Source organism: Vanellus vanellus (assembly GCF_965231255.1).
Source record: "Vanellus vanellus genome assembly, chromosome: 5".
Lineage (NCBI taxonomy): Eukaryota > Metazoa > Chordata > Aves > Charadriiformes > Charadriidae > Vanellus > Vanellus vanellus.
Window position 1 is genome coordinate 60480759 of NC_138910.1, and position 13494 is coordinate 60494252.

A 13494-nucleotide genomic window follows, 5' to 3' on the forward strand; every position below is an offset into this window, starting at 1 on the left:
GATAAAGTATTGAAGCTAAGAAGCTGCTGGTCCCCAGCTGACATCCACATGGTCAGCTGAGTTCTGGAAGTCTCAGTTACAAAGTCAGGCTTTATACTGTGTGAAAGCTGGTATATTTCTTTCAGGTCTGAGGTTATGCCAAAAGCAAAGCTCAGTAAATGCAGATGATAATGTTGAAAGAATTTAGGTTGCAGATTCTTGTAATTAAACAAAATGTTTTACTGCAAGTATGGGGATAGTGTGTAAATGCTCTTGAGAAAGAAGATCTATGTAAATTTAAACATGGAAAAAAATTGGGGATAAGTTCAAATTTTAAAAATCTTTCACATTATCAATGTGTGAAAGTTAATTGAGAAGGCTTGTTTTATTTGTCCTGGTGTTAAAATATTAAGTGTAAAATGAAACGTGGAAAACAGTGGATCAGGTTCTAGGAGTGGGTTTCCAGTGGTGATTATGCAATTTGGATTGTTCCATTAAACAGCTTCTTAGAGAAGTTGAAATGAAATACCCTATATAGCTATTAAAATATTTCAATAAGAGTCATAAGTTTAGGTGAAAGTTAAGTCTTAGAACTTTATTGGCAATAGTTTGCCTGTTTGTAAATTGCATCTCAGGAAGATGTTTTCTAAATTTTGGTTTTACAATGGACTTTCAATACATTTGGGTTAGTCATGTCCAGTTGCTAAATTATTGTCCATGCTCTTAGGAATTCTGCAAAGATTACTTCTGTCATAAAATTCAGATTAAGAAGAAAAAAAATATTTAAAGTCTCTCAAGAAAAGAAGAGCACACAGACTATGATCTTACAGAGAAATTTAGGGTTTGTTCTAAATGGCCAAGACTACAACACAGACTGTTACGCTGATGTCAGAAACGGGGTGCTACTAGGTTTTGCAAAGTCTTACCAGATGCCACAAAGAATATTTTAAAGCTAGTATTGCTTTGCTTTTCCCTTCATCTGTTTGCAGACTTATTTTAGTTGTTAGGGTTTTTTATGTAGTCTTCCACAACAGTTAATTAAAAAAAAAAAAGCCTTTAAAAATTTTTTTTAAATAGTATTACAAGTACTTTCATGCATACCAAAACTAAAGTAGCCTGGTTTGACTCAATTTGTCCCTAGTAGTTTCTAGGGGCAAAGAGGGGTTAGAAGGGAGTAGGTTTAACTGAAATATACTGAAGTGATTACATGAACTCCCACTTGTCACCGAAGAATTCATTCTTGGAGAAATTGTGAAGGAGAGTGTGTTTTGTCCTGTCTGATAACACCTGGATGAATTGGGGGCTGGGTGCCTCTTTCCATATTCTTACACTATTTGTTATGTTTCTTTTCTGGTTGGAAACCAAGGAACCCCTACCTGGTTGTGTACTCTGTTATCTAGTAAGGTTTGAATTCACTGGGGGAGAAGAGCGGGATGAATATGTGTCTGTACCAGTGACTGATTTGTACTTCAAGGGGCAGGGGGAAGAGAGAACATATATGTATGACACTTGCTCCTGCTGGTAAACCGAGAGCTTTAATTTTACCCTTATAGCAGACAAGTAGTAGTTATCTCTTGCAGTTCTTCAAAGATCAAAAATTGATTAGTGGACCAAAATCTGACTTATGAGCAGTCCTGCTGAAACATAATGCTTTCATACTGTGACAAACTCAGAAAAGAGATCCAGTGAGCTCTCTTTCCTTTTCCTTGTAGATAGCAGATGGGCTGGTCATATTTCTTTCTCACAATTACTTTAAGTGTTTATTTTGGTAGTAATCGCTTTTATTAGACTTCTGTAATGCCAATAAGGGAGAAAAGCTGTTGAGTTCTTAAGTTTGTAATTATTACAGCAAATGACTGAGTAATAGCAAACTACTACAGCATGTTCAGTCATTTGCTTGCAGGAGTGTTTTTCCCTAATTTAAAAATGCAGATTAGACTTCTCAGCCCTACCTGAAGTTTGAAGAGTTTATTCTCTTGTAATCTAAGCATATCACACTACTGCAAATCCATGATCCCTCCCTTGGAGGGTCAGCAAGTAGAAAGTCTTTTCAGTTACTGCAGCCTGTACAGCTTCTTTGCTGTTTCAAGCTACGGCTTTCTTCAGATTTCCTTAGATTGGCTTCACGCAATTCTTCTGAGGACTTAGCAGCTCTAGAGTGGATCGCTTCCACATACTTCTAATTCAAAAATGGCATGTGCGGGTGGGAACAAGATGAATCCAAACTGTATTTGAAATATTGTGGACACGTGTTAAAGTGGACTTGCAAAATACTAATTCCCTTTTTGTTCTGTTAGCTTTTTAGGACATATGATATGAATTTTCTTGGCAGTGTGTATGGGGCCAGTATTGCTACATGTCTTGTGCCTGCATAGCATCCCAACTGTGGAGAGCTTTATCTTTCAACCACAGGAAGTTAAGAACATAAGAATGGAAATGTCAGAGAAAAAAATAGTTGAAAATTTTCAACATCTGTTGACTGTGTTTTACAGGTAGCAGTACCACATGTTATGAGTTAGAATAGTGACAGTGGGGAAAGGGAGAACCTTGTCCCTTGTATAACAACTCTTGTAATAGAAGAGTTACTATCTGGAAAGTGACTTTTTTTTTTTGAGGCTCTTACACTATTTCTTAGATACAGGTTGAATTTATAGAAACTATTCGCTAAAGGCTGTTTGTGGTGGGTTTTGGTTTGGGTTTTTTTTTTTGGTGTATATTGTAGAATGAAAGCACTCTGAAGACTCATCATACTGGATTAAAAAATGAAGCTAAGTTTCAGTTGCTGAGTTTTCATTTATAAAGATGAGTCAGAAAACAGTCTCCTGGGTTTTTCTTAATGGATAACAACTACTTTTTAAGTACTAAACACACTACAGTAGTGTTTCCTTCTCTATTTCATTATCCTTCTTCCTTCAGTTATTGTGTTATTCTTGACATCTGTGATACTTTTGTTTTCACTCACTGGTGAGTGCTTCTTTCCCTCTCCTCCTTTCTTTCGTGTTAATATCTTTTTCTTATTTTCATCCTGGTCTCTTTATTGTGAGCTTTTATGAGCTTTGTGGACAGGCACAGTGTTTGGTTCAAAATATCATGTATACATGTCTTTGAGCAGACATAGCTTTGAAGTACCATAACTTCTGTGAAATAAAAACTGCAGCATTGGGAAAACATTCATATTTTTCAAATTTGCCCCTACTTCAGATTTGTGACTCCTTGCTGTGTAAGATGGAAACTCACCTTTCCCTAAAGTCCTTTGAACTACCCTCTAAGGGCCTTTTGACTATAAGTAGGAATTTAGGCTTTAACTGTAAGCTAATTTATGTGATAATTGACATTAATTGACCTGAATAAAATCAGTATTTTTCTCTGAAATACACCCCCCACCAAAATCTATTGCACAGGATGCATTGCTCTTAAATTTGCTATGAGGGGGGACTATAAAAGAGACTTTCACAGACTAAAAGAATCTTTTACAAATGACTGTGAAAACAGAATAGCATTGCCATGCTACAGGGGTTGAAAGCATGAAGTTGGTGCCATTAGTTAGCAATCATTGCTGTAGACAGACTGTTTCAGGTTAAAAATAAAAAGAAATGGGCCCCTCCACTTTTAAAATTAAGTAAATACATATATCCATTAAATAAATCTCTGAATCCATTTCAGTATTAGTAATTACTGGTTTTGTCCCAACAAAAAAGAGTTAGAAATAATTCAGTTAGAAACAATTGTTCTGATAACACAGAATAAATGGAATGGGTTTCATATAAAAATTGTGGTCTGTTTTGGTAGTGGAAAGTGTCAGGAAACATTTGCTTTCAGAGGTTAAGGAGGGGGGAATATGGACGTTCGGGCAAATAGAGGGACATTAATTTTGAGAAACATGTAACTTGGGCACTTGCTAAATGAAAAAGCAATATTGACATTGCCACAGTATAGAGATTTAACATTTGAAGATAAGTGGGGTTTGTTCCTCTTCTTGGGTACTGATTATACTGATCCATGCTATCAGTGTGACCATGATGAGTGGAGCAGCAACATTGGAGGCTGAGACCGAAATACAGCTATGTGTCAGGGGATTTATCTTTTGAAGGCAAATCAGTTTGTGTAAAGGGTTTTGGTCTAAAAATTAGACCAGTTGTTCAAAGCAGTAAAATTGGTGGTAATTGAAAAACAGAGATGATCTCCCTTTTTGTTGCATCATGGCAAAGAGTTTTTCAAACTGTTTTACTTGAGTCTTCTTTTGGTTTTGTTGTTTTATCCTTATCTTGTCCTTTGTGCCTGGCTTGCCCATGTTTGAGGAAGAAATGCAAGAAAATCTACCTATCATGTTGACATCTTACAGAATACTAAGAATCTTACTCGAGATATGACTCCAGATATAAAGCAAATGGCAAATATTCTGGGAGTGGCCACGACTATATTCTAATGTGTTCAAGGTCAAAAGTTGAATAAAGTTTTTAGATGAGGATCTAGCCTATGTCTTCGTAAGAAAATAATTATTAGAATACTTATATCCAACAGCTAAATGTGCGTAGAGCTAAAAAGTAGCCATGTAGGTGTTGGTTGTAAGGTGAGTTGGAGGGAAGTTGTGTGGCTTTGTTTACAGAACATGTTTGTGCATGTGGAATATGCCACTGCAAACTGGATTTAAATTTTTTTTTTAAATAATGCACTTGCTTAATATGTATTCAGAGTTAATTTTTTTTTTAGGGCCAGTTTTACTGTACAAATAGGAATTGAAATGCAACAAGATGTGTTTGTATTTTAATTTCTTAAGCAAGTAAGCCGAGCTGATAAGTGTTCAGCGATAACAGAAAGAGCCTTGGTTTAGTGTGTTACATTAACTATATGTTGGTCTCATAGTAACAAGTTCAGCTTGTTGAATTGGATATTTTTGTTAATTAGTAGTTTGATACTGACAGTTAGGAATCAAAAAATATTTGTCTTGGAAAATCTTCTGTTGAGCTGTGGTGGAGAAATGTTTCCTTTGTCAGCTGCTGTGATAGTATTTTGACTCATTTGAAGCTGGACAGAGAACTCTTAGCATAGGTGCCAATTTTTCATTTTAGTACAATGTTGAGTCTGTCAAAGTCTCTCAGTTGCAGCAATATGTGATTTTTTTTTTTTTTAAAGGGGGGAATGACACAGAAATCTGTTTCTGTTGGTTTCTGAATCTCTTACTTTGTGTAGGTATGTCTTTTCTGACCTATAAATGTCACAGGATTCAGTCATAAAGGAGTACTGTATGCATTTTTTAAGAGTTTAGTGGTATGGGGGAAGTGTACATGTGGTTAATGACTTCTCAGGCTCAGGGCTTTTTTTTTTTTTTTTTTTCTTCTTCCACATCCCTTGTAGGTAATATACTTGAAGAAAACACCAGAAGAAGCTTACAGAACGCTTATGTCTGGATCTAATCCACCATATCTTCCATTTAGGTATGTGAACATGAGAAATGGACCTAACTTTTGTGTTTTGGAATTTGCTAAATATAAATTTTTCAGATTGCTTTCCCAGAAAAGGGTTTCATGTCTGATATAGATGTTGTATCAAAACGGATACAACATGGATCTCCAGAAAAAGTATTTTTTACATCTGGTGGAATTACTTGCTCTGTGTTGGAATAATAAAGCCATTTCAATTGATTTAAGTTTTAAGTAGCACTCCCAGTCTTGCAAACTGTCAAGGTTAGAAAATAGCTCTTAGCATGTTTGTGATGTAGCAATTAAAACTTTTCTTTCAGATGTATTATGCTTTACTATTTGGAAGTCGTTCAGATCTTTTAAATTACCTGGTACCTAACCAGCTCTGAAACGAAAGGGGGTTTATGCTGTTATATTTTCTCTATTTTACAGAACAAGTACTAATGTTCCAGTTACTAGATTGCTTTGCCTTTCTGTTTTCAATGACTCATAGATAATTTCTATTAATCTGTCTTTATTCTCTGTATTAAGGCCATATTGAAACTTGAATCTGAGGAGTTTTAGCTATCATGCCTATCTAATAAAGACACTTCCAGATTTTTTTTCCGTGGACCATGAAATGCACTTGGACTTTGTGAATGTAAATACCTTACACTATTCTCATGGAAACACTGGCAATCAAAGGCAACTTCAAGAAGATCAATGTCCTCTTTTTTAGAGGAGTCAGTGTTTTACAAGTAGTGTTCACTATCAGCCCATGCATTTGTAAATGTAGACCTACCTACCTTGACTGTATCAAATTCATCTGATTCTACAGCCACTCAGCAAAGGAAGATCAGATTGTCTCTCTCCTCACAGTTTATACAGGAGCCAGACACAGTATGAACTGTTGGGATGGTAGATTTGTATGTGAAGACCAGTTTGACTTTGAGATCTTAAACCATCAAACATATTTTAAAAATGGTATCAAAGTAGTGATAGCTTTTATGGGTGGAGAGTTTATACATTCACCTGATCATCAATAGCTCACCAAAGCCCAATAGTTTACTGAGCTGTTGATACCCATATTTTTTTCAGCTAATTATAAAAGATAATTGGCACAATGCATTAAAAAATCAGTTATTGTAAACATGTCAGTGTTGTTTAACATCTCCAAATTCCGCATAAGATACAGGTGTGATGATCTAAGTTAAAGAATAATGTATAGTTTTCTGCACCTTTTAAATTCTTTGGTTCCTGATCTTCTCCCAGTTTGGAATAATTACGTTGGTTCTTTCTGTTTACAGAAGGTTCAGCTATTGAAAAATTGCTACAGGAAGATCTTTGAAGCAAACTCTATTATTCTGAGCACAGAAAGAGTGTCAGTGCATTCTTCTGTCTCCTTATCACTTTGGGCAAGCAACAAGTGAAATATTTCCCTGCAATATTTCACTTCCTTCTGGGGATTACTATGCAGCATTTTAGTGGAGTCTAAAAAAAAAAATAAAATTCTCCCTTTCATATCAAATTCTCAGTGGTTCAACTTTGGCAGGAATATTTCTTACATATAGGAGCTTTTAATTCTGAAGTGACTTAAGTTTTTCAGAATCTTAAGCTTAGTTTATCCAAAACTTGCTTAAAAAGCAAAACTCTCTTAGTGGAGGATGTGTGTTACCTGAGAATAGCTGTATCTTGTTCACCAATTAAAAAAAAATAGTTTGGAATTATAGTAAATTGCTATGTCTTTATGTTCCTTTCTCCCCAGCCAAAGTAAAGATTAAGGTGTGTAGAAAAGAGGTTCTGACAAAGTGAAGGACCTTAGTTGTCAGATCCAAAGTTGTAAGACAGAAAACTTGGGAAGAATAGTGTGTTTGCAGAACAGTCTCATACGACCCTACTTGCTCAAACTAAAGGCTACAGACTTTTGCCTTCCAATTAGTTCCTTATAATAATGATGATAGTAATAATAATAGAAAATACTATTTTTGCTTGACTGGTAGGGTGTAGTGAAAGTAATTGGCTCTATGATTTCTTGTGAGGCTGATAAGAACCACAGTAACAAATTTAATGACATGAAACAATTTCCTTTTAAGTTAAATAATTATTCAAAGCAAATCCTTTTGAGTCTGAATTCATAAAATTCTATTCCAAAATAAAATAGTTATCTACTCTGGGATCAGCAAAGGAGGGGTCAAAAAATACAAGAAACAGCAAGATTTTCTGAAGATGGCTTTATATTATATACAAAGAGCATTTCATGTTTCCTGAGGGAGAGAATGCTAACTGAAAATATTGAAGGAGGCAATGTCCAGCAAAGGGACTGCACAGTTTTTGCAGTTTGGGTTGTCACAATGATTACAAAAGTATAATTACTTCATTCTGTTTGTCAGCTTCGAGAGAAGAGGGCAACAAATGTATAGAGTAGGCAGTCTTTTGAAACGTAACTACTCTGCAGTCTTTGTGTGTTTCAAGTGCTGGATTGTTGGGGATAAATGATTGGCTAAAACTAAAGCATTTTTGGGAGCTTGTGGGCTTTTGTGGTGGGTTTTCTGTGGTGTGGTTGAGTTTTGGTGGGTTCTTGGTTGGTTGGTTTTGTTGCGTGTTTTTTTTTGTTTGTTTGTTTGTTTGTTTTTTAACGCAAAGCCTTGGCTATTTTAGAGGATGGGAGGGAGGCAATCTTCTTGAGGAAAGCCTTGCTGTTTCTTGAAGGAGTATAGCGTTACAAGATTTTGCTAGAAGAATTTAACATCTTGATTTCTTGAGTGTTTTTTTTTATATGGCGTAGGGCTGGAGAGCACTTCACTTAAGTTTCATTTGCAGCTGCTTTGGACTGTGTCAGGTCTTGCACTGGGTTAGAGCCTAAGCAGATTCTGTTACCTGCTGTATAGTTTGTCCTGCTGGGAAAGACAGCTGTGTAATCTAGCTGTGTGGGAGGTGAGACAAAGAGGAGTGAGGAAATAAACTGAAGGATCCTGACAAGATAGGAGGCTATGTAAAAAATGGGTAGTCTGATAGAGAGGGGGTATTTGGGAGTTGAATTAATAGGAAGAGGCTGGAATAGATACTTAAGGAGCTTAAGAATTACTGAGGCTGAGAGAAGGGCAAGTATATCTGATGAGGGCCTGCAGTGGGACAATCTAGATTAGCTGGGAATGGGGAATAAATAATTTATTCCTCTTTCCCTGGTTTTGCAAGGCCTTTGTGATTTTCTCCCCCTGCCCATTCTAAGACATTGGAGACGTCTCTGATACAAAATATAGCATGATGCAGAGGCTCAGGCAAATGAACCTGTGCCAAAAGCAGTAGCACTGCCTTAGGTAGTGTATCTGCTTAGCATCAAGCTATACTGTGAAGAAGCAGGTTGGTGCTATGAGAAAGTTTGCACTCCTTCCACATCCTTAGTCTCTTGAAAAGGACTGAAATTACTCTTACCTACAATGAAAAACACAACCTAAATGTCATACCTCTTCCCTCCTATTCTAAGGTCTAGGAAGGAAATAATCTGAGGTAATAATCATTGGTATTCAGTGCTTATTGACTTGCATTTATTCTTTGAGCCTGAAACATAGATATTATGTAACTTCTGTAGTTTAAGTCGTCTCCATTTGAATAGTTTGAAGTGCAAGAGTTTATTAGTGAGCAACAATCAGTTAAGTGTTACAGCTAGACTGTTTAACAGGTTTGTTAATTTGGTATCTGAAGTGTCTTCTATTTAGAAAAAAAATAGCTTTCAATAGGGAGAAGCTGCAGGATTGTCAGATTCTTTATAGAGTACTGAGGTATGTTTACATGAAGTGAACACTGGGAAACTGATCTACTTTCAGCTAGCTCAGTGACCTCAAAAAAACCTTAATCGGCTTACATCTTCAGCTGGTATTTCATTTAAAGACAGCTTCAGCAAATATTGTTCAGGGGTGGAAGGAAACCAAAATAACTGTCGTACAAGATATGTGGAAAATTTTTTGTTTTGTTTTTATAATAGAAAAACTAAAGACAAAGCAGGACTATAGGGCACTACTGTCTTTGAGACACTTTCACGTTATTTTTGGCTGATTCACTGTTGCTTGGTGATGCTCTAGTCTCTTGAAGATCTTGTACTGTATCTTCTCACTTCTGTTTAACAAAATGGTGTTAACTCCATTTTAAATCATCATAAATACCATTTTCCTATTGTGAAACTGATTTAGATTTTACCTCAAACTACTCTCTATTGACTTTATATTAAAGAGAAAAAAATAATTAGTATTACTGTGCTCAGTCTCTAGATATAACATGAATTTCAGAGCTAGATTGTAGTTTGTAGCTTTTGGGTTTTGGTTATTGGCAAGTGCTTGGGAAACAAACTGTTTTGCTATTGACAGTGTTTAGAGGTTTGGTGAAAGGGAAACCGTTATGCAGTATTGAGGTCAGCTACAATAACTGTGAAATCAGATGTGGGATCTGCAGCTCTGTAATGCTGGCTCAGATTCATACTACATTTGTATCTCATAGAAATATTCACATTTTTCTTATTTTGAAAGCAAATGGAGTACTATCAGATAATAGTTGGTAAAACAGTGTTTGAAAGTCAGGGTGGTTATGCATTTCACCATAAAAGACTGGGAGAATACTGTAGTGAAATGTGATCAGCAGCAGAAATCAGAGCACCCACACTGTAAAACTGTGCAGGAGATGTCTGTATGTAGTCTGTTCGATTATTCTGATATGAAATGGGATCTTCCTTTCTCTGCTGTGCTTTTTTTAAACACAGACTTCCGAGTTGAACAAAAAGGTATAACACTTGAAATCCAAATAGCTTGGTTTCCACCAGTAAAAACATATAAATGTTTTTGTATGCTCGTAACTTGGTGTACAAGTATCTAAAGGGTGGGTTGAAGGAGGATGAAGCCAGGCTCTTTTCACTGGTTCCAAGTGACAGGACGAGGGGTAATGGGCACAAGTTAGAACATAGGAAGTTCCGTTCAAATACACGGAAAAACTTCTTTACGGTGAGGGTGACAGAGCACTGGAACAGGCTGCCCAGGGAGGTTGTGGAGTCCCCTTCTCTGGAGATTTTCAAGACCCGCCTGGATGCAGTCCTGAGTAATGTGCTCTAGGCAATCCTGCTTTAGCAGGGGAGTTGGACTAGATGATCTCTAGAGGTCCCTTCCAACTCTGAAAATTCTGTGATTCTGTAAGTAGTCCCAGTAAATTAAAAATTACTGCTGTCTTAAACGTAAGCACATGCATTAGTTTTCTGTAGGATAGGATGCTGACTGTGTAGAGTGGACAAAGAAGAATAAGTTTAAATAGGAAGAATGTCTGGAATTAATTTTAATTTACTGTAAAATTAATCAAGGTTAGTAAAGGTATCTTTTTCTTTACAGTGCCTTTCCTCATAAATGTTAGTGTTTGTATTTGGCTTTACTGTGGTACAAAGTGCGGCCCATTCATAATTGATTGCATTTTATGCAAGCTAAAATGAATATTATTAATTATTGCTCTAAAACTTTGAAATATATCTGTCATTGGTATAAAGAAAATGCATGCTGGTGAATCAAGTGCTATAAAATTGACTTCTCAAGTCAATGTGGTATGAGAATAGCTGCATTTCTAACAGGATTTTTGCACGTGTTAGTACTACTTCTGACAGTATCCAATATTTTTATCCATGGTCTGGAAATTTATACATCAGTAGGAAGGAAGATGGCTTGACACAAAGAATTGTGAAATTAAACTAGCCGATCTGCATTAGTTTTTAAATATTTAGTTTTCTCCAGAAAATGCATTTATTCAGGAGGATTCAGAAGATAAGATAATTTAAAAAAAAAACAAACAAAAACTTACAAAGCTGCCTAATGATTTGACATGACTTCTGACTGATTTCTCCAGGCTAGAAAAAGAACTTGATAACTCAGACTCAGCCTGGAGGCAGTCCTCTAGGTGACTGGAAGGGATATTTGGTTTGGTTTTGCTTTTAACAAAGAAAGAATCAAAATAATTAGTGACCTAAAATAACTTAGACATCTCTCTCTAAACAAAAAGATACTTTAGTAATTTATTTAAAACATTCAGGAAACCGGGTCACGATGAACTGTTACTCTTTGCCTTTTGAGTATTTCAAGGTCTTTCTAGACATGTAGTTGGCAGTAAGACTGGCATTAAGCATCTGTCCTCTCTAATACTTCTGCAAAATGCTCTTTGACTAAACTCTGAAGGAATACTAACACTTCTGGAATAATATGAAATCATCTATTTGATAAGATCGAATATAAAAAATGTCACTTCATAAGTACACAGTGACTTTGCTTCATGAATAAACTAGTTTTTTATATTGTTTTAAATATCAAGAGCTCTGTAAACTGCATTTTGTTGCTTGCTGTGTGTTCTGAAACTAGTAACTTGGGTTTCATCTCCTAATCCTGATTCCACAAGCACTTGTCTTACTTGTACTTCAGATATCTCTCTGCTATATCAATGGTTCCAGCATACAGAGTCCTCATGGATTATATATAAAACTTCTGCCAGATTAATTTCTTTGTTCTTACACCTAAAATTTAGTACCTGTGGATGCCATAGCTTAAAATTCTGGACCATGAAACAGTGAAGTTGCAGAAATAGGTTTGCATCGGGAATTGATTCTAATCAGGTGGTTGTACATCTGGAAACTAGAAAAGGAAATACGTATATATACCTGGATTTACCCTGAAAAGAATTGGGAGTGCTAAAATAAAAATGGCTGTAGCTTAAAGGAAAAAATTGCATAGATATTGTTCCACTTTCTTGTTTTCCAAATTACAATTGAAGGAACTTTTATAATTTGCTTGTTTTCTTACCAGAAGATACTTGAGGGTCAAAGGGAGAGGAGGAGAGAGATTATGGCAAGGTCTGATATAATACACTCAGTATTTGCCATGGTTCATCAAACATCATGCTTTCCCTTGAAGCATGAGGTAATACTAAACCGTTGCTTCCAGGTGTTATTTCACTACCATGCTGTACTGTCATTCATATCTAGTGTTTGTTATTGTTTCATTACATTATCATATTCTGCCACAAAAGATAGATGAGGGTGTGTGCAGGTGTTACTGCAGTGTGTTGTGTTTCTTAAAAGAAACCAAAAAAAACCCAAAAAAAACCCCCAAAAAAATCAGAATATTGCTATTCTTTGAGTTTCTTGGAATTTGGGATTAGGTTTAAACAGCTTTTAATTTGTTCATTCCAGAACTTTGCCTATTTGGAATTTTCCTGGTTTTCAGTCTTTCTATTATTTCACTGTGTGTGGATGGCAAGTCTCAGCAGAACTGTTTTCTCCAGTCAGAGTACACCTACTTTAATGGTTAGGTGCACAGCAACAGAAATGAGACATTTGAGGCACAGATGATATAGGCAATAGATGTTAGCTGCCAGCGTCCATGTTCATTCCACTGGTAATAGCTGTCCATGGGAACTGTAGCTAAGAATACTGTACACTTGGAATTGTGATAGGCTTATCTTGTACATCTAGGTCAAGTTCAATGTCCTCCCTCCCTCTCTCCTCTCCCTTCTTCTTTCACTCTCATAGCACTGCTTACTAATGGATTAGAGATTATGTGGCTTGTTTCCCCAGCATTGTTTTTATGTGCTGCATTATAAGATGCCTTATCAGTTGAAGAAGTAGTTATATCCATATAGATAAAATAAAAATTATATTCTTGTTATAGCAAAATAACACGTAATATAGAACATGTCTGGTACAATCATATTTTCCATTCATATTTCCCTAAATATTTAATTTTGTGGTTTGCGTTGTTCTAGGTTTTGTTGTTTCCATCAGCCCATTCGGAAAACTGTTACAGCTTTTAAAGATTTTCTGCTATGTATTCCCATTGGGGCCTTCAGATTTTTTGCTCAGAAGACCTTTTTGTTTGCTAAAATGCTTTTGTGCTAAAAGCGCCTGTTATCCAACCTTTCCCCCCTGTCAAAAATGGATTGTCTGTAAAGTTTATCTTTTACAGGTTTGGTATGTTCTACTTATCTAATGTAATAAAAAATACTTTATGGATTTTGTTGGATTTTGATGTTGAAGATTTATTCACACTTTAAAATTCCCATTCTAAAACATTGTGCCTAAGTATTTTTTAATAATCTAATAACT

General features: G+C 35.8%; 1 protein-coding gene across 1 annotated transcript in view; it reads left to right on the top strand.

The window, feature by feature from the left end:
• Nucleotides 1-13494, top strand: part of CDC14A (cell division cycle 14A) — a gene marked incomplete at its 3' end in the record, with an annotated part of 54092 nt that overhangs the window by 20404 nt on the left and 20194 nt on the right. The window contains exon 6 of the mRNA XM_082484106.1: nucleotides 5335-5414. Coding sequence (XP_082340232.1) covers nucleotides 5335-5414 — 80 coding nt within the window. The remainder of the gene's footprint in view (nucleotides 1-5334; nucleotides 5415-13494) is intronic.